At 40.9% G+C, this 27,694-nt stretch overlaps 1 protein-coding gene across 1 annotated transcript in view; it reads left to right on the top strand.

Annotated features, from left to right (window-relative positions):
* The window catches only part of LOC145982836 (uncharacterized), a 104,242-nt gene that overhangs the window by 16,664 nt on the left and 59,884 nt on the right, over positions 1–27,694 (top strand). The window contains exons 2-3 of the mRNA XM_083116199.1: positions 4,582–6,546; positions 14,639–15,454. Of these exons, the coding sequence (XP_082972325.1) occupies positions 4,582–6,546; positions 14,639–15,454 (2,781 nt within the window). The remainder of the gene's footprint in view (positions 1–4,581; positions 6,547–14,638; positions 15,455–27,694) is intronic.

The raw sequence follows: 27,694 nt of genomic DNA on the forward strand, positions 1-27,694 counted from the left end.
ACGAACTGTATTAAATGTTTGTGTAACCAGATTTTTTTGTGTGAGTGTGTAACCAGAGGAAATACATTTTTGTGCAACCAGAGGAAATATTTTTTTTCTGTAACCAGAAAATTTAGTGCGGGTACTATTTTTAATTTTCGTCTTTTGCAATGGAAATCTCTTCAACATTGATAGAGAAGGGGTCCTAGGTTTGAACACTGGTCAGACAATGGTGTATCATTGTGTTTGTCCCATCATTAATTTTTCCAGTTTATTCTTCATCTTCATGTTTATCACAAATAGCAGAAAATTGATTTAAAATAACAATGGCCGTTTTGTATTTCTGCGTTCGAACGGGAACGAAACCAGCAAGTGTGCATTACCGCACCCCTCTGACTCGCCCTGACCGAAGAAAGAAGAAAATAAACTCCTTTTTTTTAATATGTATGTATGTATGTATGTATGTATGTATGTATGTATGTATGTATGTATGTATGTATGTATGTATGTATGTATGTATGTATGTATGTATGTATGTATGTATGTATGTATGTATGTATGTATGTATGTATGTATGTATGTATGTATGTATGTATGTATGTATGTATGTATGTATGTATGTATGTATGTATGTATGTATGTATGTATGTATGTATGTATGTATGTATGTATGTATGTATGTATGTATGTATGTATGTATGTATGTATGTATGTATGTATGTATGTATGTATGTATGTATGTATGTATGTATGTATGTATGTATGTATGTATGTATGTATGTATGTATGTATGTATGTATGTATGTATGTATGTATGTATGTATGTATGTATGTATGTATGTATGTATGTATGTATGTATGTATGTATGTATGTATGTATGTATGTATGTATGTATGTATGTATGTATGTATGTATGTATGTATGTATGTATGTATGTATGTATGTATGTATGTATGTATGTATGTATGTATGTATGTATGTATGTATGTATGTATGTATGTATGTATGTATGTATGTATGTATGTATGTATGTATGTATGTATGTATGTATGTATGTATGTATGTATGTATGTATGTATGTATGTATGTATGTATGTATGTATGTATGTATGTATGTATGTATGTATGTATGTATGTATGTATGTATGTATGTATGTATGTATGTATGTATGTATGTATGTATGTATGTATGTATGTATGTATGTATGTATGTATGTATGTATGTATGTGTGTGTGTGTGTGTGTGTGTGTGTGTGTGTGTGTGTGTGTGTGTCTGTCTGTATATCTCGCACTTTTTCACTTAAAACATAAATGTATGCATCCAAAGATTTACATGCTCTAAGCGCTCTTGCTGTGTAGGAAAAATTAAATATGTAGGCTACAAATATCGCCAGTGCAACGACGATCAGCAAATGGATCTCATCCTGGAATAATGCCGTATTACTTCCTAGTTGCTCATCCAATTGATATGTAAAGGCCTCTACTTTTCCCTGATATCTCTTCTCGTCGTCAAGTGCTTTTATATGATCCATTTCATCCGATATACAAAACGAGAAGAAAGGCCACAAATACGCGCTTCAATTACCCAGCCGCCGTGAACCGGAAGTTGTTGTGCTACAGTCCCACAATCGATTGTGCCGTTCGATATATTTTTGTTTACTCGTGGATAGCCCCTATAGACCGGAGGTAGACCGTCCATGTAGCGCGCCCCGCCGGCTCAGTACCGCCGTGTGTTGGCTAATGATCATAGATAAAATAACCAATGACGTAGTGATAAATCATTGTTCACCTTTTGTTTATCTGTAATACCAGAAATACACGAAGACACCCGGAATGACACGAGAGCGCATTCGAAGGTACAACGAAGGGGAAAGGTTATCTAGAAACGTCCGGACTTCTGGCATGGAAGTACCACAAGCCGCTTTCGCACGTTTCGGCGCGGCTTGCTGATTGCTTGCACCATTTTATTTCATTGAAAGCAACAATGGAAATTTCTTCTCAGCACAAGATTAAAAAAATATTTATTGCAAATATTTTTTATATAAATAGATAAAAATTAATATATTTTTAAATGAGATTTATGTATTTTATGCAGTTGGACAATTAAAATATTCGATTAGTTACAGATAACTTACCAAAGAAACAGATAGATCTGGGATTGGAATGTGAAAGCTACTGTATAGTATTCCCGCAAGTAGAAATACTGCTGACAACTCGCGAACTAATTGACCGCCATTTGTTTACTCATCTCGCGGTCACCGTAACGAAAATGTTCTCCTTCTCCTTTGTGGTGGCCGAGTGCCCCCGTGTTGCCATATTTATAACCTCTCTTATTCCCTTGTCAAGGAATTTATGAATGTTAAATATAATATCTGTGCCTTCGCTGTGTACGGTTTTGCTCTTCACGATGACACGAACGCTTGGAAGCGAATGAAGGCGATGACGATGTGTTGAAGAACGCCGCAGATTCTGGCAACGCAGGGGCAGGATTACGTGGCAAGCAGCTGATTGCATTTCTTCCGTCGCTCGCTGTGGGGTGAACATTCGCTAGAGGGTTTTTCTCTTGTTGGTAGAGATGTACAGTCAAATGCTAAGATTATACTGAGCAAATTGACCAGCACTATGCTTCTTAACTTTGTCTTACGCAATACGAGGTTCAATAAAATCGAGAAGAAAGCAACGAAACAGTTGACAGTCTTTGCATCAGTATCACTGCAGGTGAATTCCTTTTTAACACTAACTAACTCTCTAGCCGAAGGTTTATGGCTGCAGCAATATTAGCCTTCCATCTGTCCCTATCCTGGGCAAGATCAATCCAATCTTTTCCATCCTTACCGATTTCCTTTAAGTCCATCTCAACGTTATCCCTCCATCTTCGTCTTGGCCATTCTGCAGGTCTCTCACCATTAAGTTTTCCAACAAGAGTCGTGAAAACTCTTCTCTCCTCTCCCATTCGTGAGGAATTACTCTTAATTTATGTTCCTCTTTTAATGTAGTGGACCAAGTTTTGTATCCATAAAATATTACAGGCAAAATTACTGTTTCGTATTTTTAACTTTTAGTTTCTTAAAAAACACGTAGAATGTAAAAGAAAAACGAACTAAGAAAGCGTCTGGTATTATCAATACATTCTAACAAGCTTTTTTTCACAAACAAAACACATGATGTTTAGCTGATGTTGATAATGAGGTAAGAGCTATACATAAATTATGATGTTTGTAAAGTGCATCATGTCTCACGTGGAATTAAGAAGGAAAGTGGCTTGGCAATGGCTTTTCTGCTTTTTGTAAAGAGAATATTCTAGAGCCAGTTGTAAAAACCCACAAAAACTGGTCAGAGACGAGATCGGCTGCTGCAAGCTTTGCATGCCTCAAGTTGCTTTAACAAAAGAAGAGCTGGTTTAAATGTGAGCCTAGTTGCTGTAGATCAGTTGGAACGTATGAAGGAATTTCATGTCACTCGTTTGACTGTCTACTCTTTTTTGGTCGGCAAGGAGGAAAATACACTCGTTTGGTTTTATTATTATTATTATTATTATTGTAACAGATATATATTTCTTAGTCTATAATGAGTTAAGTAAAACTAAAGTGAATGTAAAAGAACAGTGGAATTTTAATGAAATTGATGTAAGTTGTTGGAAATACAGTTGTAAAAAGAAGAATCGTTGGATATGCATATCGAAATGTTGTGCTGTGAATTGATAGTTCATTTTTTGTTCATGATGGATTTCTTTTGGACAAATAACATTATATAGATTTCTTATGTTCCAGTGTGTATCACGTTGGTGTCCAACATAGATGACCTTACCCATAGTAATTGTCATTCACTTCCAGCTATTTCTTCTTACAGTGCAGAAAGGCAATCGTGCATATCGTGGAGTTCTTCCAAGTGATCTCGATTCTGTTCATGCCCAATAAATTTACAAAGGGAGTATAAGATCCCCCAAAGGGGTGATTATGGTATCTTTTTTTGTTTACTTCCATATTAAGACCTAAATTTATGTGAATAAGAAGGGAAAATAGGCTGACCACCACAAAAAACTTGGACACCAAATTGCCAGCTTCTTTAACGAGGCTCTGAGCACCTGGACTCAGTTTCTATTTAGCTTCAATTTTTGCAGTATAGTCAACATGACATAACTTTTTCTGGCTGTTCCATATTTGTACATGTTTTCACGCATCTAATATTCTTTCTTTTTTTGGGGGATGATTAATTGATAAAACCAAGTGCACGAGCGTCTAAAGCGGGGACAAAGGGGGATGTGCTCTCCCCACCAATAATTTCAACACCCTTGCCCAAGTTTGCTTATTCATATTTTCCCCTTAGAAGTCCTAGGTTTGAAACGGATAAGGCGTGGATATTTCATTGGGCATGTTTCCTCCCGTATTTAATAAATTTGTTATTTATCCCTGTGGTCGCTATTAACCTAGGAAAAAAGGCCTAAATACAAAGTCAAATGCATATGTGATATCAAAATAATTTTTTGAATGACTATTAATACCTAGGGTCATCATATTGGTATCTGGTTGAAATATTTAATTGTGATTTCTTTGCAATAAGAAAGTGCAATTATTTATTGTGAATCTTCCTTTTATTTCCAGGTGTCCTCTATGTTCTCCTGCTCTCGGTGGTGTCGGCCCACGAGCGGACAATTCGTAGGATCACCGCAGCTGACCTCCTGGCAGTTAGGAACTTCGAAGAGGCGAAATCTAGACCGACGAGATCCGGGCACCCACGCGGAAGTTCGAACTCAACCCTTTACAAAGTTCCTACGACGCTAGATAATAGCGTCGTCTTGCCGACAGACGTCAGCCGCGCGGAGTCACCTGCGAAGCCGCGAGATGGCACTCGCAGGCGCGCTTTCACGACGCGGCCGCCAGATGTCGTTACTTACCATCCGCGGTGGAACGTAAACGTAAGTAGTACGGCAGGCGCGACGACAGATGGCTCTGCACCTCAGCGAGGGGTGAAAACTTTGCAGGAATCTGGATACAGGACGAACGAAGTAGAATACACGGGGAACAGATATGCGGCAAATGTCGTCGATCAGTTGGAGAATAATATACAACAGGGTGTTTCGTCACGCTACGGAAATCGCGTGGAGGCTGCTCATTTGGGACCGACTACCGAGTTTCAAGTTGGGCAGTTTCAGCCCAATGTCCAGTCCGCTGGGTCGCGAATACGCGGGGTCACGGCCGCCCAGATAAAAAAGCAGGGGAGAAACTCGACCAGTTCATCTGCGGTTCAGCCGGAGCAGAAGAATGAGACCCAAACATCAGAAGAATCGAATCACATCCCGCCGTTCCCGTACGATGAACATCTACAGCGCTTCGACGACGACTTTGACCGGATATCGTCCGTGATCAGCAGAGATATCCAAGCCAGCAGGTCCAAAGCCATGGAGGAAATGTGGAAGACGCATTCCATGGTACGGGAGCGGGTCACGTCCACGGATAGGCTACCGTCCGAGTCATACATCGACGAGCACGAGATGGACGTGCCAAATGTTTATGTCGAACCCAGCTTCGCGGCTGCCGAAATTGGAACCATGGCGTCTCCCGGCTTCAAGAGCACGACTCGCTCCGAAGATACTTACAGATGGATGGCTGACTGGACCCCATCCGATTGGCCAAGGTTCACGACGCCAGTGTTCGCAACAATGCCATCGCATCCGTCATTGTCCGTCAACTATAAGGATTTCAAAACAATGCTCTACGCCAACAAGTCGGATCCAACTTCTTCCAAAATGGACATGTATATGGCTGCAGGAACCGTGGTGGACTTATCAACATCGTACATAAGCGTTGAGAGAATAACCCCCAACAGTACCGTTGACAGCAGTTCAAGCACAGACATTGTTAAAATAGTTCCCACTCCTGTTCTGCAGACCGCAAGATACTCCATAGAGAAGAGGGACGATCATGAGAAGAATGAAGTCAAAGTTAATGTAGAGCTGGTACCCTCGCAATCCCAAGACATAGCTATGACGAGTCTAAGAACTGTGGTCGTGTCGCCAACTGCGTCGATGCCGGATCAGAACTCCATGGCTGTGGAGGCGATGAGCATTACGGCGGCATTTCGTAGACCAGCTTGGGTTCCCGTACCGTCATCGGCAACGGAGACAGAAGAAGGTCGAGTTCACGCCAAAACAACGCCGTGGATCGCTAGAAGAACTTCGAACAGAAGTCGATCCACGACTCCCGCTCCTACGAAAAGGATATCTACGACGCAGGGTACGTTCACGACCGACGGTTTCAAACCGATCAGGAGGCAAACCGTAAGGTACGGTCAAAGATACGGTCAACCGACGGATCCAAAGCGGAATTACACGACGTGGGATGCGTGGGAAGCGACCAGATACACTAGACGTCCGCCGATGTCCACCACGGTGACTAATAAATCGAGACGGCCCGTGAATCGCCTGAAATTTCCCTCCACGACCATGATACCCACAACTGAAGCGACAACCAACGAGCCTCAACACAGGCAGGGTCCGAAAGACGACCAGTACATGACCACTCCAGCACCTCCACCCACAACTGGCACTCCTGTACCTAGGAGAAAAGGTAAGTTCACATTTCCACACCATTTTCATACATTTGCTGAATATTTTTTTTCTGCTATAGATTCCAAACATTAGATGTCAGGATTTGTTCTGCTAACGTATTTGCCTCCACAATTCTCCACATTGTCAATTTTTATTTGTTAACCAATTGCAGAAAATACAGAATATATCCTTTACTACTACTTGTTATATCTTCTTGAATCTTCCTGTTTATATTTTACGTATAATGAATGTATGTTTTGGGGTACATACATCTTATACATCTTATTTAGCCTTCTTCTAGTTATAAATAAGATACTTCTGCAAGGTGCATTATTCTCATATAGTAACAGATCAATCTGATCATGAATATCCCTTTCATTTATTTGAAATTCCACATGGCATATTCTTTGCGAACTTTTGCCAAAACATACTTTTACTTCCAAGGTGATAATTTTCTGTTGATTTTTACAGGGAGAATTGTACGCTCAGAATTAGTTATTGCTTCATTGTGCAAAATGTGGCTAAAAAATAATTTACAAAAATGTTCAATTGATGAAATATAAAAAAAAAAAATATTGTCGAAAGAGGTATATATATATATTTCTAATTTCTATAATTTACACTTGCACAGATGTAACCATACGAACTGAAATCATTCGACATAAGGGCAGAACATGTCCCACAGAAATATCAGAAAGTTTCATTATAAATGCATAATTCAGTTTTTGCAAAATGGAGTTTTTTAGGGGATAATTTTCCTTTCCAGCACGAGCTTTAAGGCATAAAAATGTTACCACAAACAAATTTTCTTTGTATATCATGTGTGTTTCGATTAATAGAAGAAACCACTAACAATCACACAGTAATATGGATTTTAAATAACAAATAGTTGAACGGACTTTGTAACGAAAATTTGTCCGTCTTTTAAGTACACGCTTGGCCGCCAGAGGTCAGCGGTTATGCTGTGTGATTCCTGACTTCACTCATCTTGCGTGGAAATGACCTACATTTTCTCCTTCAAACAGCATGACAGTTAAGAGCATTTGTCTGCAACAGGACACTTTAATAAAACCCTAAGATATGTTTTGAACATACAGTTGTTTTGGAGACAAAATGGCGGCATGGATGGAAGCATAGAGTCAAGTGCCTCAATCTACGCCTCCCACAATTCTACTCTTACCACGTCACTTATCAGTGCCATGATACCCAAGTTCCGTAACATCTTTAATGGACAACGAGAGCAGATTGTTACATTTTTGTATGTCAAGGCAGAGACATCATAAACTTTATTGCAATTTCTGTGCTCGTCATATTTTGCTTATTCAATGTTGTTAAACCTACTTCTCCTTTATTAGTGTGAAAGTTTGCTTTTCCGAAAACTTTAGACTGAATTCTCATGAGATCCTCTACTATATTAATCATCCTCATGTTATTGTTTTATTGCACTTACGTTAATTACGTACTAATGCAAGGAAGGTGGGTTTTAATTCAGCGGAAATACTGGATTGCATAATACAAAGAATACGATTAACAGTTTCATAGATCGGAGACACATGAAAATCGGATATTTTGTGTTTCGCATGGTTCGTACTTACCAATTGTGTATTGCGGAACATAGTTCAAGGTGCCATTATGCTTTTTACACGAAGAGAAACAAATTTTTCACATTCTGAGTGCTTTTTTTTATTCCTTTCTTTGCTTCCGTAACACACGTTATGGCGGGCACATCTTGACTCACGTTGTGGGTATGCAGTGTTTCAAACTTCTTCACCGAAAAATACCTACGGTTGTGTTCGTCACCGGTAGAAATTATACATTATACACGGGTAGCTGACGGATAGCCCCATAAACCATACACGGATAGCCCCAGGAACCATTATGCGTGGTAACTGACCGATAGCCCCACGAAACATTCACAGATAGCTCCACGAACCATTCACGAATAGCCCCACGAACCATTTCCGATAAGGTTAGGTTAGGTTAGGTTTGGTTACGTTAGGCAAGGATAGTAAAAAAAAAGGGGGAGTTGAAACACTGACGGGCTTACGTAAACAGCTTCCGGTTGTCGTAGGGCAAGCAAATGAAAGCAATGGCAATTGTGCGTCGGTGAGATATTTCTCTTTAAAAAAAAAACATGATTTCTCGGTCAAATATATTCCACGATGAAAGAAAAAACCTCGACGAACGTTGTAAACCTTGGAAAAACTCATTTCCGTAAGTAGTTTCTTGTGTAAAATTGAAGAAATGTGTCTCCGATGTATGAAACTGTTACCAGAATACTAGTATTTAAATTTTAAGACACGCTAAAAAGAAAACTAGATAGAACAAAACATTTTCTTAACTTAATTTCCAAGTATGTTCTTTATATCAGAACTAAATAACGTAAGGGGGCCATGGGGCGACATCAGCGTCGGCAGTTGGGAGGCACGAATTTCAGTTGGGTACCTGCCCTCACCTCACAGAGAGTCAATTCTAATGTACACTTGCACTGTTTTACATGAACAACATATAGTACTGTAAACAGAAAACAAGCTAACTTCCATGCTTTAGAGATTAGGATATTATTTTGCATAAATAGTGTCCAGAAATGAAATAGATTATTGTATTTCGTTTTCATGATTGCTTCCTTTTCGACGGTAAACTGAACGATCAGATATGAGGAGAAAAGTGAAAAAACAAAGAAAAAAACACCTATTCTCTCAAGGGGACTCGGGTTCGGTCATATTTTGAAGCATATTGCACGGTGATTGGGATCCAAATTTAAACTGTAGTTCCGTTTCCGATTTGCCTATCATGAGCATAAAGTGGGCTTAAATCAAACTTTAAAAATATATTCTAGAGACTGTTAAACTTGGTGATCAGACAGAACATTTGAGCCTTCAAAAATATTAGGTGTAATATTATATCGAGAAAAAAACTAGTCCTCCTTGTCGATCCGCGCCTGTGCGATATCCGTCTTTGGATAAAATATCAATTATGATCGATTGATTTGATCTATTTCGCTTTTCTGTCACTTTTGGCTAATCGCGAAGATGAGGACGAATAGTGATAAGGTGAATTGATGAAAGGACAAGCACAAACACACAAGGATAGCACACAACACAAGACCCACGGTGGATTATACTGGGTGTACGTTCAGACACCAGAGCCTCACTTGTCTGCAAAATGCAGTCCAGGATGTTCTACGTGGAAGGGAGGTTGACATTTGGGTGTCTTTGTAAAGGGTCACTTCTTACACCCCAAATACCAATTATGATGATGATATAGTAACATCATGTTCTGTATAAGTGAGGGAGAAGTTTACATTTCATTGTAATTTTGGGAAGAAATACTATTGGACTAGAATTTGAAATAAGTCATATCCACCACAAAAGGGGCAGGGCGGGTGGGGACGAACCAACCTTGGACCCTGTCCCTGTTCTCGTGTGACATCCTATGAGGCTATGTTGCAAGATTCATGTTAATGAGTTTAATTTGCCACTAATGATTTGCCATTAAAGATCTGCATATCAGTTAATTGTTTCGCTCTCTAGGTATGGCAGAACAAGTGTAATTAGAAGTAGCCGAACCTATACTTAATTTTACTAAAAATGTGGAAAAAATAAAACGGGGCAGAAATTAATTGCAGTGCAGTATTCGAAGCGTTAGTGTGTCACCTACTTAACAGAAAATTTGCAGAATATAATAAAGAACGTGGACTTGTATAAATTGAGTCGTTGAAGCGTTCACCATATGATACTGCCTGTTCATTCCATTTTTAGAACGAACTTTCTGCTACTGCGTCCATGGATGGTCTTTTATTCGGCAAGAATGACTAGGAAAAGGGATGACCGACCAGCTGCATACATTTGAACATTGATTATAATTATCTCAAATATAGACCCATCGTAAGCGATGGCATGAGACGAGTCCAAGTTCGTTTTCAGTTCGTTCCAGGTAGACTAATTGGCACTGGAATCACCATTTAAAGTGGGATCCGAACCATTATGTGAGCCCGTCTGTGATGCATTCCGAGACCACTCGATACAAGGTGATAAGACGAACTTTTCCATTCCTCCCACTTTTGGCTAATAGCGACGATCAGGACGAATTCACTTAGATAAAATTGATGAAGGGACACGCATTTATTCTCAGGCCACCACTCGAGCCATTGAGGTGACACATTTGTGAACGAATGCCTCAATTGACAATGGCTTAATCAATTTTTAGTTTTGTCTGCATCACTACATGGCCACTGTGTTTTACTTAAGGCAGTCAGTACATGGCGAGAAACTGAATACCGGCTGGGTATTGGCATATTAATTTGTGTCCAATTATGACAGTTCGTATGCCACGTGAAGCTGTTTGAGATGTTCTATAATCCGATGCAAAATACAGATGGATCTTTTTCTATTTAACACCAAAATATACTCAATAATTTGTGATAAGTTACCTTGTATGTTTGAGTTGTCTCCAATTTCAATTGTTATAGGGCCCACATATTTTACATCCGGGGGTCGAAGCCCGTCTCTACACCCAGTGGCGCGGCGAGTCTTAGATCCCAGAGCAGACAGTTCTATTTCTGTTTTGGTTATCTTGATTGATTGGTATTGTAAGTCCACTTTATGCACAGCAAGGCTAATCGGGACTGGACCTACAGTTTAAAGTGGGATCCGAACCACTATGTGCCGCCACCGGGTATCGAACACGGGATCCCTTGATTACAAGGCGACGATGATACAACTGCGCCATCGGGGAGATCCTTTTGGTTATTTTACGTCGCTTTACCTCTTGGCTATTTTTGACGATGAGGATGACACGGTGATGATACCATGTCCTGTCCATGGTTCGAACCCGGGACCTCTGGCTTTGCAGTGCATGAGGCTGATCACTCCACCACGAAAGTCCGCACTATAGACAGTTCTATCACCAGCCCATAGGAAAGTTGAGTGGCGCGGACATTTTTCCGTATGAAAAACTGTTAAAGCACGTGGAAGTATGTAGTCAATTATACAGAATGACGTTAACAAATAATTACTATTCTTCAGACAGTTTGTTATTGTGTTATCATGCAAGCATTTGTCTAAAAATCGAATTTCTAAATCAACGGCATCGATATTCATTTGAATAATTAGTATCGGCCTCGAGAATCCTCCTCCCCCTTAAGATAAATTCATTTTTTAATGTACTCTTCAACAAGAATCGAACAATGAATTATTGGTTGGTGTGTGGATTGGGGGCTCCTCGATGACGTAGTGGTAACGTCGTCGCCTTTCGATGCCCCATGGAGGCACATTGCACAGTGGTTCGGATCCCACTTCAAACTGTAGGTCCAGTCCCGATTAGCCTATATGTGTATAAAGTGGACTTAAAACAACAATTCTTTCTGATTGGTGAGTGTGTGTGTGTGTCAACCAAAGGCGCATTACGAGATGTGAGTCCAGCCCCTCGATATGAGACGTTTTCTTTCTTTTTTTTTTAATATTATAAGCAAACAAATTCACGGTATTTGTAAAATTCAAGAACCTACATAATGTGTTACAGAACCATCGAACTTTATTCTTAGTTATTGTACTAATTATTTAGTAAGTACACGGGAAAGACTAAATTGTTTGCACCGACAAAACACGATTAGTTATATCTTTTTCGTAACCATAAACGAAACACTTGGTAGCTTTTACTAAATTTTGTAACTTTCACAAAAATGTTTGGCAACACTAAAGAAATGTGCATACTTACTAAAAAGATTTCGTTATGGTGAAAAATCATTTGTTTGTCGCCTAATTTAACAAAGGTTTGGTTACCAGAATTTTTTTTTAGTTATACTAAACTAACTTTTTTCTATGTGTATGAACGTTGAATAGTTCTTACCGCTGACAAGGGAGATAAATATAAATACAGAAATATTACTGTAAACTCTGAACTATAAATATAAAACTTGGAAACTGAAAAACTTGCGAAATATCAACTTGAAGAGGAGCACATAATCTTGATTAACCATTTTAAAATCTTTGAAATCAACAATTGATCGATTGCTCAAAAAATATTAAAGACACCTAGACTTCGGTGATTGAAAGATCTTAAGAGTATGTAACGGAATGAGTGGTCTTCCCAAGGAGGGTTGAACCCCCCTCTGGCCCAGCATTCCTAAAAAAAAAATATTACGTCAAAGGCAGGAAAAGATGGCAAAATGAGGACTGACTACTTAAAAAGGGATACGTAACACCCCCTTTCGAAAATCCTGGGTACGCCACTGAACGAAATATAAAGGATCGTGATCTGAATGTGCGTCTTCTACAGGAGTCTGTCAATAGAACGTGGACAATTGATGTCGAGGAATGAAAGAAGAAATACATATGCAATTTCGTTGACAGCAGTAACGAAGTGTGGTTTCGCTGGAAGGGAAATTTGGTTACTTGGTTGTTAGGATGTTGATTATCTTTAAGAACCAGAACGATTCGAGAGCATAATGAGAAAGGGACGTGGTGATCAATTGGCAGGGCAACGCAGGGCCACGTGAAAGCAGAGTAGATAATATCGCGGCTTACCTTGCCCCTCTGGCGTAGTAGTTTAAACAGTCCAGGGATCTCTGGTATGAATCTCAACCAATCAATTTTATCGTATCATCATCACCCATACTCATTGTTGCTGTTAGTCAAAAAATTCCAAGCTACGTAAAATTTATCAATTCATCAATGGGTACCTGGGGATGGCCGTACGACGAAAAGGCTGTCGAGTCATGGTGCTGATTGCATCACCTTCACCTCCACTCGGGCTTGGGCTGTAAGAATAAACTTGCAACCTTTCTGTTTTCTCCCTTTCTTGCATTCATTTGTTTTTGATAATTTTCAGCGTTCTTGTCGGAAACAGCCTTGGAAAGACATCTGACCCCTGTTTTCGATTGGGGGTGTAAGGGGGGACCCTTTCTGCAGACACCCAAATGTCAACCTCCCGTCCACTTGTTACACCCTGGACTGCGTTTAGGAGACTAACAAGGCTATTGCGCCTGGACCTACGGCCAGGATAATCCACTGTGGGATTTGTGATTTGTGCTGTCCATGTGTGTTTGCGATTGTCCCTTTATCTTATCACCTTTCATTCTCATCTTCTCAATTAGTCAAAAGTGGTAGAAACGACAAGAAAAATAAATCATTCCTTCATTGTTTTCGCTTTAAACAGAAGCAACAAGACTATCTCGTGAAGATCCTCGGTCGCAAGATTATTTCAACGTATCCGGCCACTCGGAGACATGTGAATTGCACCATCACCAGTATCGCTAGGATGCATAACCTACAGGATAAATAGCCCTCGACATTTTTTACATCTGGAATTATTGATATCTCAGCCCTCACCTTATACTCCAAGCAGTGGCGTGGAGTGACATCTTTCGTTGGGGTAACAGATCCAGAAAAATTAAGAATACCAAGAAATCATCGTTTCTACATGCTACATCAAACTAAAATAGATAACACTTCACCTGAATACTGTTTCCTTAAGTTCTATATTCCCTCAAGATGGTCTTCAATCTCTTAACTGTTTGAAGGGAAAAGTTGAATATCCTGGCGCAGTTGTTAATTTATTCGAATTTCGAAAATCTCACGTGGAAGATCTTATCTTGCTCTGAACTCGGACAAAAAGCATTTCGCCCCTAGAATGTATTAAATCGCAATTTTTGGATTGATTGAATTTAAAATTTTGAGTGCGTCAGCACTTAGGCTATCTTGCACCCGTCATATGATACGAGGTCCAGCACCTTACCTTATATAAATTATAACTATTAACACAACTGTAATGTCGGGGACTAAAATATTCTGACTTCAGTTAAAAGCTGAGGCTCTAAAGGGACACTCAGCACAAACAAGGACAACACACACACAGTCCTACGAAGATTATACTGGCCGTAGGTTCAGACGCCGGTCTCTCGTTGGTCTGCAAAATGCAGCCATGGGTGTACTACGTGGAAATGAGATTAACAATTGGGTGTTCTATGTGGAAGGATCACACCTTGATAATTGGAATCTAACTCACTGTTTGTTGCCTTTGTTCCTGCCGATTGCAGAAATCTAGCTATATCATAGAACGAACTGGATCCTTTCGTTCCTTTTATTAAACTTACGACTTTTTTCTTTCAGAAACCACGACAGAGGAGAACTTCACGCCTCAAATTGCCAGATTAGAAAACGCAATCCCGCTTCAACCGTCTTTCATCCACGAGGTCACCCGAACGAAGACTTCAACCCAGAAACCCACGCTCCGAACGAGCACCAACGAGCCGCGAGAAGAAAACGACACCACGAAAGTGTCTCCGAATTCCGCCATGCAAGAAAACAAGGTGTACACCGTTCAGGTGCTGCCGGATCAAACGTGGCTGCCTTCGCCGACCGTCAGCATCGCGAGCGCTTCTGTCCAACCTCCCACGACCGCCGTGCTGACGGAGCCCTCTGTGAGCACGACCAGCATTAACGAAGAACCGTCCACCACCACCGAAGAGATTAGTACCCGTCCGCAAGATGTCTCTAGTGAGGCTCCCATCACGGAGGCTGCAGTGTCCGATCCTGATAATGCACTGGACGGAGTGACGACGGAATCCGAGGAGCGCGAATCCGTAAGCACCACGGGAGCGACTTCCCTGGCCACAACAACAACAACCACAACTTCAACAATACCCGTAACAACCAGACAATCGGTGCCAACGACAAGCAATAGCCTGACGACAACTGCGGAAACGACAAGTGCCGAATCATCCACAGTGTCATCATTGTCATCTACAACCCCTGCTGCACCGACAACCACCAATCCCCCTACCACCACGATTCGCGAAGTGACAGAAAAGGCGATGGTGGACGGCGATAGCTCGACGAAATCGAAATTGGAACCAACAGTCGAAAGTATCACAACAGAAGCCTCGATGAACACCACAACACGCCACTTCGTTACTTTTAAAACCAGTAAGTACCCACTGAGAAAGTGTTACATTGCATGACTATCTCTTGAAATGTGCATGTGATTTGTGCATGGTAGTATTTTCTTAGACATTCAAAGCGCTTGATTTTCTAATTATTCTACATGGAGTTAGCGTAAAGAAAAAGGTGTAGCACTATTAAACACTATTGGCTCTGTAGGAAGTTGTATCCTCTATCGTTATGCAAACTGCAATACGTACGCAATTTGAATTGTTCGTGCCTGTCAGTGGTGGAATAAGAATCTTCCCTCTTTGGAGCAGATGAACTGTTGTTAGTTGTCACCCACTATAGCGTCACTCAAGATTCATTGTTATACATCTCCGAAATGATAACCTAATTTTTACGCGATCGCTATTCGCTTTTATGTTAATATGTGAAATACTGTTATAAACTCCGACAAGCTAGAGCAACTGCATTCGCACTGCGTATATATCCAGAATGTTCAATGAGAAAAGGGGAGGGGGTTGTAGGCCCGTTTTATGGAATTGTAAATGTAAAATATTGGTCTTGAAGAAAATAAAGAAATAGATGTCGCGGAAAATTGGGAGTTGTTGAATATGTGGATAAATTACACCTACTGTACTGCACAAAAATAATAATTTTCACTTGCGTATTATTGGTCATCGTACAAAGAAGCCTGATATTATTAGCCATCGTATAGAGAAGCCTATTTGCGACGGAATATCATTGTATCCTTCTAAGTATACATTTGTTTTATCGTGTTTGAAAGTTAATTTGAGGATTTTGATCACAAAAATGCGAAATACGATGTACAGTACGTTCCAAGTCTCTCTCCTGGAGATTTGGTTTTAGAATTTTTCAAGTAATTTATTCACATGAACATGAAATTTAACCTCTTATTAACAATAAATTTTCATCAATTCTGACATTTGAATTACGAGTGGTGTGTTTTTCTTAACGCCAGTTTTAAACTCTTCGATACAATCAGGTTAGTCACACCGCGGAACCCGGTGCGATTCCTCTTTGTATTGGTTATGTAAGAAAGAAACAGAAGAATAGATTCCTAGATAGCTGAGCTTATGTCCCCTCCTCCATGTGTCATTCCTGGATCCGCCACTGTTGGGAGAAGTGATTTATTCACACGCTTCAACACCCCCAAACTTTCCTCATTACCTCTAAATTTTTCATACAGGCCCATTTTATGATCATTTCGGATGTAAATGTACCCTTACCCCACGTAAATACACCTTACACCCCCGAAATCAAAATTCTGGATAAAACTTTGGTAAACTGCGTACCGTACGCGACCAGATGACCACAGATATTATTCCCAAACTTTTGATTTCAATTTACACCATGGACATAATTTGCAGTTTTAACCTGTTTCTTAACCGTTTGCACAAGTTATCAACCCAAACAAGGAAAACCTTTATTTCTTCGGTCATGAAGCACATTTTTAATGGAGGAAAATTGTCGGGAAGTTGCCATCTTGATTAGACAATGTAAAAATAACCAGGAATGCACCGGTAGGGATATGGAAAGGAGGCATTGCACAATAGGTGTACTGGGATAGGGAGCAGTGTAATGGACTTCCCCTTGAGAGAGGGGAGTGGTTGCATTAAGTCAGATTTATTTTTATTTATTTTATTTTATTTGCTTTATTTTACTTCGCTTTTTGTGCCACTTTTGGCTAATTTGCGAAGATGGGGATGAGTGATGATATGAAGAAATTGATGAATGGACACTCACAAACATCCACGCCCAGGTCGGGATTCGAACCCGGGACCCCTGGTGTCGTAGCGCGATGTACTAACCACTCCGTCACGGGGGCATTAAGTTGGGGAAATGTTCTGTGTTCGTTATAGGGTACGAACTCGCAGCTTGGATTTCAACGACCGGCCATCTTGACACATCTTTTCCGCGGGTTTCCTGAGCAGCTGCAGGCGAATGAGGAGATGGTATATTTAAAAGAGGCCACAGACGATTCATCTACTTCCCTGTTTTTAGTAGTTTCTCCTCCGCACCACTGATAATCTAATGGTATAAATACTAAAACTCCATCCTCAACGCCTCTTTAAGGGCCAAGGATTGCCAGGCGACTTTTCGTTGGGTTGACGCGTGGTCGGTATATGCAATCCTGTCGCCGTTTCTTTCTGGCTTTCTAGACAAGATAGCTCCCCCATTTGTCCTCACGATGCTGCGTCAACACCGAAATTTTACTGCTTATAGAGAGAATCGAACCCAGGACCGCTCACACTAAAGGCCAGAACACTAACCGTTCGGCCACGGCTACGTTAACCAAATCAACTAGTCAGCTAACAGAGACATTCATAGGTAAAGGTGAAGCTATCCCCTGCATTTAGCTACATGCCGAGATGGCACATGGGGGGGATTTGGAGCACTGTCTCACATATTCACGATCTCTGACATTTGTGGGTCTAATGTGATCAACATCACGCCCCGGTCCCTTTTCCTTTACCACCCATGTAGCAATTTATTAGAGGCTGGATAAACCACAGAGTTCTTCCATGCAGGAACATGACTGGAAGAAATCCCACCTGAATTTACCTACCTCGGGTATAGAACCCGGATGTTCCTGTGGTAGCTTGACACCTTATCGACTGGACCACCGTGTCTCAACATGTAAATTGATGGTCTTCATGGGCAAGATAGATAGATAGAGAGAGAATGATTGATTTGATTTATTTTACTTCGCTTTCCTACAACTTTTGGCTAATCGTGAAAACGATTGATTGAATTGATTGATCGAATTGTTGTTTTGAAGTCCACTTTATGCACAGAAAGGCTAGTCGGAACTAGACATACAGTTTAAAGTGAGATCCGAACCACTATGTGTCTCCACCGGTTATCGAACCCGGGACCCCTTGACTACAAGGAGACGACGTGAAAATGAAGATGAGTGATGAACTGATGAAGAAACACTTGCAAAGAACACCCATGCCAGGACCGGAATTCGAAACCGGGATCCTTTGCGTGATTGTGAATGAGGGAGGGAGAGAGGGAGGTTAAGAGAGCGAGAGATCTCTCTCACTTCTCCTCTTTCTATTTTCTCTCTCTCTCTTGCTCCCCCCCCCCCCGAGATTTCTGGAAAGAGTTAATGTAATTCGAATGGTGAAATTATAGAGATATTTTACAACAAAAAATATTGTTTTCTGTGACTTACAGGTTGAAAGTTACAACCATTATTATTATTATTATTTGAAATAGGGTTACATTTAAGCTTACAGTGATTATTTAACTACAGAAAACAGCTTTTTCTCCTACATGAATTAATGTTAAGTATACAGTTATGCAAATTGTATATACGTAGATATACAGAATGTGGAAATTACAAATGTATATAATTTTAAAAAAACATAAGTAGTAGTAGTAGTAGTAATAGTAATAATAATAATAACAACAACAACAATAAAAAACAATAATAATAATAATAATAATAATATTAGTACAGAGCATTCCCTGACATTCGCAACGAGACTCGGCGGCAAGCGGCCCGGAGTCAGCGCTTGTCTTCCCCGGCGAACGGGTCCGCGATAGTCGCACGCTACAGTTTATTTTTATCGCTCTCCCTGCCTTCGCTCTCTTTCCCTTGCTGTTGACGTTGCAGACTGACGCCAGTATAATCCTCCCTCGGAAGTTGTGTTGTGTCGTGTCCGTGTGTTGGAAGATTGTGGATTAATATGGTACCACAAAATTTTACATTACAACATAGGATTTATCTTGTCGAGTGTTACTTCGGAAAGAGGAATTGTGGAGAAGTGCGACGACGTTTTGCAACGAAATTTCCTGGTGTTCCCGTTCCACATAGGACCACTATATTAAACCTCGTAAAAAAGTTTAGAGTAACAGGGTCAGTTTTGAATAAAAGTGGAAAGAAAAATGGGGAAATCTAAAAAATAAAGTATACAAAGACAATTCGCACACCATCCGTGAGTTAAAAGAGAGTATTGTACGAGAAATCGGGAGAATTACAGTAGACGAACTTGCACGTATAAATGCCAATGTCCTTCGGAGATGCCAGGAATCTGTTGCAGCAGATGGACATCATTTTCAACACCTTCTGTAGTCAATGTTAGTACACAATATGAAAACTGTAATTTTAATAGCCAACTCTAGCGACTGTCGCGGACCCGTTCACCGGGAAAGACAAGCGCTGATGCCGGGCAGCTTGCCGCCGTGTCTCGTAGCGAATGTCAGGGAATGCTCTGGTAGTAGTAGTAGTAATAATAGGTTTCTGTGACCCTGCCCCCTTTGAGAAAAAATCCTACGGGCGCCCTTGGCTGGTATGATATTATTTACCAGCCTAGGATGCTCAGCTTAACGCGCAACAAAGCCAGGGGTCCTAGCTTCGAACACTGGGTAAAGCATGAACGTATCATTTGACAGAAAAATAAATAAATGGCACTGGCAACTACGAATCTGTATCGCGAAGTTGCATACCTGCAGGACAGAATGAATGTAGTGTTTCGGCAACTTGTATCGTTGAAACTAGCTTGTAAACAGACTCTCCAGTCTAGAAAGCTATTAAAAATGGTGGTAGGATTCAGTGGACTCATCACGTGAACCAATGAAAATCCGTCTGGGAGGCCTTGCCTTTGAGCTGTTGTGGAACGTAGTTTAGTTTCATTTTGTTAAAAAAAGAAAACCTTCCATACTTCACGTTGTTTCTCCGTATTATGTATGTGAATTACAGGGAATCATTGAACCCTCTCACTCGGGAGGAACGAATTATTGCCCACGTTGCGTGGGTTCGGTTCCGCTCACGTTCATTTACGTTGGCCGAAGAACGATGATCGAAAGCATCCATTTTTGGAACACACACACTATGAATCTCGGGTTTCACAGCTCATTCGAAATCGCACGTTTAGGTTGAAATGGAAGGTTAAAGCTCTTTTATAAACACGCATGCACTTGGTGTAGGAGGTGAAAGGGAGTTCAAAGAACATGCAAGAACTGCTTCCTACTCTTTAGCTTGTCGAAAGCTGAATCATACATAAAGTAGGATACACCTATGTGAATCATGATCGTATGTAGCCAGGATAATACGCACAGTGTCTTATTACAATCCTTATAGCCGGCTCGGTGACCCCAATTTTCGATCTCGTCACACAAGTTCCTGGGTTCGAGTTTCGGCTTGGATATGGATCCATTTCATCATCGAGATTAGCCGGGAGTGGTAGAAAGAGTATAATTTATATTGTCTATTTCTATCGCCTTCTCTCTTTATTCTGTAATTCATTATACATATCTTCTTCCTCTGTGCGCTCTACTATAAATATAGGGACGTAGTTTGGAGGGGAACGGGGTCAAATAAGATTTTTCTATCAAATCAAAAAATTAACAACACGTATGCACATGTATGTATAGAGCTTGGTAATTTTAAATTGTTAATTGAATAATTAATAGTTGTAATTTGATTTTTAATAACCCCCATTTTGAATATTTTTTTTCTATTCAAATCCTCGTCAACAAGCTTATTTTACCTACTTCTAATCTCATATGTTTTACGTTTTCCTTTGTACTGTTCATTCCCATCATTACTTTCTCACACTCTGTGTCCACTTGTTTCAAGCAAGAACTTTGAGGGAAAAAATATTGACTGATGGACCTACTAAATAATAAGCTAATGCAACATAAATTCTACCAGTCGCATTCTCTTTCTTGCCCTGAGACAGTAAACAAATCAACATGTCAGTATGATATAAACTACTAACAATACACAGATAACGTTTAATGGATTTAAAAATTTCACGTAAATTAATAGAAATCAGTATAAAATATATCCATTTGTGTTTCTATCGAAAAAGATAGAAATTAACGAAATTTAGTGAACTGAAAGAACTGTGAAATTAAGAACGTATCGTTCACGCAGTGACTTCAATTAGCTCATTCGTTTGTGCGAGTTAACAATGGACCTATCGATTGCCAAACACTATTGTCGATATAAAGATTTTCATGGATTGCAAAATACAGCAGTTCTTGATAGATCCATTGTCTTGTCAGTGGGATGCAACAGTTGACCGTAATATTCGACATTATAAGGAGCCGTATTTCAGAAACATCTGGACTTAGGAATACGAAATTGTATTGGAGATAAAAAAAGGCATCAGATCAGATCAGAGATGTCCAATCCTCAGCCTCTGCCTCCAGGAGCCTTGCGAGGCTGAGGCCGTGTGAGGCCGAGTTGTGGAGTCCGGAGGCTGAGGCCGTGTGAGGCTGGAGACCGAGTTGGAGTTCGGAGGCTGAGGCCGTGTGAGGCCGGATGCCGAGATGGAGTTCGGAGGCTGAGGCCGACCTTCAACTCGGAGGCCGGGCCTCGCGAGGCCGAAGTCAAATGGCCATCTCTGGTTCAGATATAAAAATAGGGACATGCAGTTTAAGTTGTGGTTCTAACACTACGTTTATCAACGAGGCATCACTATGCACCCCCTGGTCTAGTTTGCTATTATAGGTCTTTTCAACTCTTACGACGGGCGCCCTACATGCTGGCAAGGGAAGTTGTGAGCGGGGAAGCAACCAATTCAGCACGATAAGAAACGCAGCAGCCTGTAGAACGAGATGGGGGCAGCACCCCCTTCCCTCGATGTCGCAACTCTCGGCGGCACCGCTGTTGTCTGGTTGGTCTGCAGCGTATTCACAGCTCCCCACTTCCCTTGCAAGCATGAGGGCCGCCCGCCGTAAGAGTAGAAAATAACTATATGATGGAAGTTACCGAAAAACAGGAATAGGCTAAATCATATTTTGATAGCTGTAGCTATATTTTGTGTGTAGTCTATATTTTGTGCAATTTTAAGGCAAGCTGGGGTAATAAGGGAATATAGCACCAATAAACCCTCTGCTAGATATCTCGTGGATGCAGTCTATATCAGAATCGAACCCGGAACCCTTTGGTATTTGGTGACCGTGATACCCACTGTGCCATCGCCGAAGCTCGAGTCTCTTTTTGCCTTAAGTACAGAATGTTGATTGATTGATTTGGTTTATTTTACTTCTCTTTTTCTGCCACTTTTGGCTAATCGCGAAGATGTAGATGAGTGATGATATGATGAAGTTGATGAAGGGGCACTCAGAAATAACACACATGCCCATGCCAGGCTTTGAACCTGGGACCCTTGGCTTCGTATCATACTGTGCTAACCACTCCGCCACGGGGGCCGTATTTGAAGAATGATTACGTTGGATAACAAATTTTATTGGCTTGAATTGAATTGTTGTTTTAAGTCCACTTTATGCACAGTAAGGCTAATGGGGACTGAACCTACACACAGGGCCGGATTAAGACGAAATTGGGCCTGATGCTTGAAATCTTCGGTGAACAATAAACACAACGACGTTATAGTTACGTCACAGCGCAAAGAATAATAGTAACTGTATAATAAGTAACGCTGTGTATAGGCGTCCAAAATTGGGGCTCCAGGTTAATATAACAAAAGAAAACTGTTCAGCTTTCGGAAAATTCTTGTCTGTTTTCATTTGGGCCTATTTCAGGAATGGGCCTAATGCTGCAGCATCAATAGCAGCCACCTTAATCCGGCTCTGCGGCTACACTGTGCCATGTGCCTCCACCGGGTATCGAACCCGGGACACCTTGATTACAAGGCAGCGACGTTATCACTACGCCATCGGTTAGGCCCTAAAATTCATTGGCGTTCCTAATGGAATGTATTGAAGTCAATCTTAGTTGGGGGTGCAAAACTGAATATTTGATGGCACAGCATATAACAGAGCTCTCATCTTTGATGCGTGTGGTTCGATCGCCGCTGGGAGCTCCAAAATGTCGTGGCTGACCAACGTCATGTGGACAAATGGAGAACTGCTTGAAAGCAAGAACTCCGGTCTCGAAAGCAGAGAACAGTGGTGATAGGGCCCGATGCGCCACCCAATGAAAACCGCGTAACCCTCAAAAGTCTGTTGCACCATAGAATTTAGTTTTAGTTGTGATAGATGTAACATCATAATAAGGCACTAACTTCGCATTCCAATGCGACCCGTTATTTACAAATTTGATGACAGCGTACTGTTTATATTATATACAAACACACGTATTCATATTCAGTACAATCTTAATAAATATGCATTATGTTTATGAATGGCGTGACTCAATTTAACAGAAGGCATTGATGTACAGTCACAGGCAATAAAAATGGGACACTTAGGTTCTGAAATGTTCGCTTCAATGCAATGCCTTAAGTGTACGGCGGTAACGATTTTTTTACTATTAAAAATCCACTCGGTGTTCTTTGTGAGTGTCCCTACATCCTATCATCACTCATCCTCATCTTCCCGATTAGCAAGAAGTAGCAGACAACCAAAGTAAAATAAACCAAACCAATCACATTTACTCATTATTTTTGGGCAAGTTTTGTTAGCGTACTTGAAATTTCTTCTTCTTTTCTTCTTTTTTTAAATACTTTGCTTTGAAAATTACGGATAAAATGAGCCGTACATGGGTTCTGATGTGCACTATGATATAGTTCTTCTCTTCGACCCACTTTTACAGTTTTTCCGGGTTCGATACCCGGTGTAGTTCGTATCCCACTTTAAAGTATGGGTTCAGTACCGATTAACCTTTCTGTGAATAAAGTGGACTCAAGAAACAAAGTCAAACTTTCACAGTTTTTCAAAGCGTCCTTTTCCAGTGATGTTCCCAGCATGGAATTTTCATAGGAAAGCGATATTTTTGTTCCCGAAATCAAAGGAATCGGAAAAGAGAAAAACATCTAAACATGTTCAAGAGACCGAGAAATTAGATGCCATGCATAAATGCACTGAACAAGTGTTTATTCCTGACTCACGTTTGCTTTTGTTTTTCCGCTCTTAGTGAAGTCTAAACACCAGAAATGACGTCATTCGCTTCACTTTGAAACCAGCTGCCCGTAAATGTTCAGTCATTTATCCATTTTTCATTTTTCTTTTTACAACATACCCTATAAAAATTCATACCGAGTGGATAACTACCTGATTATAGAGGTAGATTATTGTTTATTGTTATTGGAAATTAAATCTATTGGTGGCAAATGTGCTCCTGTGTATCGAAGTTGCATGTAAATAATAATAACCCGTGACGCAACAGCCCGTGAGGGCCAAGGCCTCTCTCCCACCTGCCGAGGTGGGAGATCATCCAACTAGTTACGGGATGACGTGTGGTCAGCACGACGAACCCCCAGTCGTTGTTGTAAGTTTTCATGACCGGGTTATACTATTCATTCTAGCTCCCCAATTCCTCACGATGGTGGGTGGCCACCGGTCCCATACACTGGCCGAAATCAAGAGAAAAGTTGTTACGCTTCCCCGAGGAGACTCGAACCTGAGCGCGTTCAGTAGCCGGGGCCCAAAGCATGACGCTTTAGACCTGTGCGGGGCATCGAGGGCGCATGTACTCAGGATAAACTTCAGCTTTACGCGTGTTGTTAGCGTCGAAACGAAGCGCAAATCATAAAAGCGTTAAGAAAAGTTGTTTGCCTTAATGACCAATGACGTATTTCGAGAGAGTCCAGGGTTCGGATCCCTAGATTGACTTGCTAAGTAGACTATTAAAGTAAAATAATCGATATGTATGTATATATATATATATATATGTATGTATGTTTAGCATTTGTTGTTTAATCGATGGTTATTTATTTCTGTCGAACTTTCACGAAAGCAAGGATTAAATTTGTATATTTATAGTTTGTGCTTTTATGGCGATTCTCAGCAACATACACAATATACACAACCATACATTTTTGAATCCTTGTTCCTAGGTTCAAAACTTGCAGTACCTGAAGTTCTGTGGATGCTAGTTTAGGCAATAGACACGTACTTCTTCAAATTATAGCTTAACGCCCATTTCCTTTTAGAGATATATAAAGGTTTATTCATATTATATTTACATAAGTTAATTCTTGGCCGTTATTCGCAAAATCTACATTTCGGTGTACCCTGTCCCCCCTTCCCGAAGAGAGTGTGTGAACTCGTGTAGCCACTGGCTCCACGAGTAAAAAAAAAATGACCCTTCAGTACCAAAAAAAAAGGTGGCTGAAGGTATGTGTACCTGTGTACCCGGTTTCCCACATGAAATGAACTATTGAAATAATGTGAAAAGAGCAAGTGTGTGTATTAAAAGAAAGAAAGTTAACATCCCCGTCGGTTTACATAGTAAGGAAAGAAAGCTCGCCCAGCCGCTCCCCTTAGAGAAGAAGATACCTCTTACATCGCTGTCAGTGTTGCCAACAGCACGAGAGGAAAACGGGCTAAATCGCACCCAAAATGGAGCTAAAATTCACATCCAAGGGGCTAGATTTACAAAGGTGCGGCTGCGCACTGAAAAAAAACCTGGTTCTTAATTCTTGGGTGTTTTGGTGCAAAATTTCTGAAACTCAAGAACAACAACTAATCAACTGTCAAGATGAGGGGCATACGCTCAACCAAATTAAATTTTCTTAACTTAAATAATTTATTTCCCCCTTAAATTGTGGTGCAGTAGATTACACAGAAGCATTACACATTTTAGGCATATTCCTCCTTCATATATATGCACACGTACACTCACCCCCACACACACACGGCCTCACGCATGAACTAGTCTCTGGGTGAGCATCACTGTTACGAACGATTCGTCGATTCCGCACCTCACTTCTGTGAACTTTCAAGGACCAGATGCAATGCAACTGAACGAAGATTCGCATTTTCTGGAATCGACGTTATACGTAATTTGCCTCGGGCTACACAACATATCAAAACCAGAAACAAGGGGATAAAGTGACAATGTGCACTTGCTACCTGCTCCCCAGGAGGGGTCGCAGGACGAGCTTGCAGGTGCAGAGGAGGGTCGGTTAAGTGAATTTTTCTTTGCAGTTTACTGAAATACCAAAAAAACATTTCATCACTGAAAGGGCTAGATTTGTAGCAAGATTTCTCTCTGTAGGGCTAAAAAGCCCCTTGGGGCTTTTGCTGAATTTTGGGGCTGAGTACGTACTCAAAAGGGCCAGTTCTGGCCCCAAAAGGGCCAACTTGGCAACACTGAATTCGCTGTACTCAGCCAAACATCTGAGAGCCACTGCTCCCTGCGCTTCCTATTTATAGGCCCCGCTAATGACTTAACCCGTTACTGGAAACTTACCGCTGGTCGGTTGTCCAGCGACACATCTACCTACCCCAACGGCCAAGAACTCAAACGCACAGGAATACATAGATACACAATTTATAACATAAAAAAGGATCCAGTAATGATCGCATCATTACTAATTGGAATCATACGGGTTTGAATTGACAGAACCTCAGAAGATGCATGCACTTTGCTACTTATAATTATATGCCCCTCCCAACTGTCAGGTTGTTGTATATATTATTGTGCCTAATGTTTTTGAAGACTCAAATGTTCTGTCTTTTTTCACCAAGTTTAATAGGCTCTAGAATATTTTTTAAAAGTTTAATTGAAGTCAACTTTATGTTCAGATAGGCTAATCTGAACTGGGCCTACAGTTTAAATTTTCATCCGAACCACTGTGCAATGTACCTCAAAAGGGACTCGAACCCGAAACCTCTTGAGAGAATAGGTCCAGTACCAATTAGCCTTACTGTGCACGAAGTGGACTTAAAACACCAACCAAACCAATTCGCCCCTGCCAACTGTAACTTCTGGACCCGCCACTGATACAGCCAGCTCGCGAATCGTCTGCTTCCCACAAGGGCGAAGTTCACTCGCGTATATGTTGCCTAATCTCCCACAAAACGACCGCGAATCGTTTTGGAAAACAACCTGACGGGAATCTGTGCGTGTCACGAAATCTTCCAAGCGGTGGCAAACAAGACGCGTCGACACGCGACGCACTACGCTTTGTGCGTTTGTGTGTCAAGTACCTCCCACCCGGTTACTGTGTCCTTTGTTATGGTTTCTAGACTTTTGTCTTGGAAGGAAGATATTAACTGCTTCTGCTTATGGCGCGACCTGCTTAACTGACCTTACATTTTGCTCCTCGCCCTGAACGATGATAAGCGAAACATGCTCCACGCAAAAGTTGTAGAAACGCAGTGGCGACGCTACGACAGGGGCCCGGATATTCGGCAGATCCCATTGTAATCAAATTAAGACAAGTCAAGGATTATTAGGTCCAAGCAGAGAAAACTTCCTTGAACACGCAACACTATCAAAACTCCTCTTGCCCTCCAATCAGCGCCGCTTGTTTGGCAAATTTGAACTAACTTATAGCATGGTACATAATTGTCAAAGGCAAAACTCGCTGAAGCTGTGCTACTTTCGTG

Source organism: Lepisma saccharinum, unplaced genomic scaffold, assembly GCF_977018435.1.
Source record: "Lepisma saccharinum unplaced genomic scaffold, izLepSacc3.1 HAP1_SCAFFOLD_446, whole genome shotgun sequence".
In the NCBI taxonomy this organism is placed as follows: Eukaryota; Metazoa; Arthropoda; class Insecta; order Zygentoma; family Lepismatidae; genus Lepisma; species Lepisma saccharinum.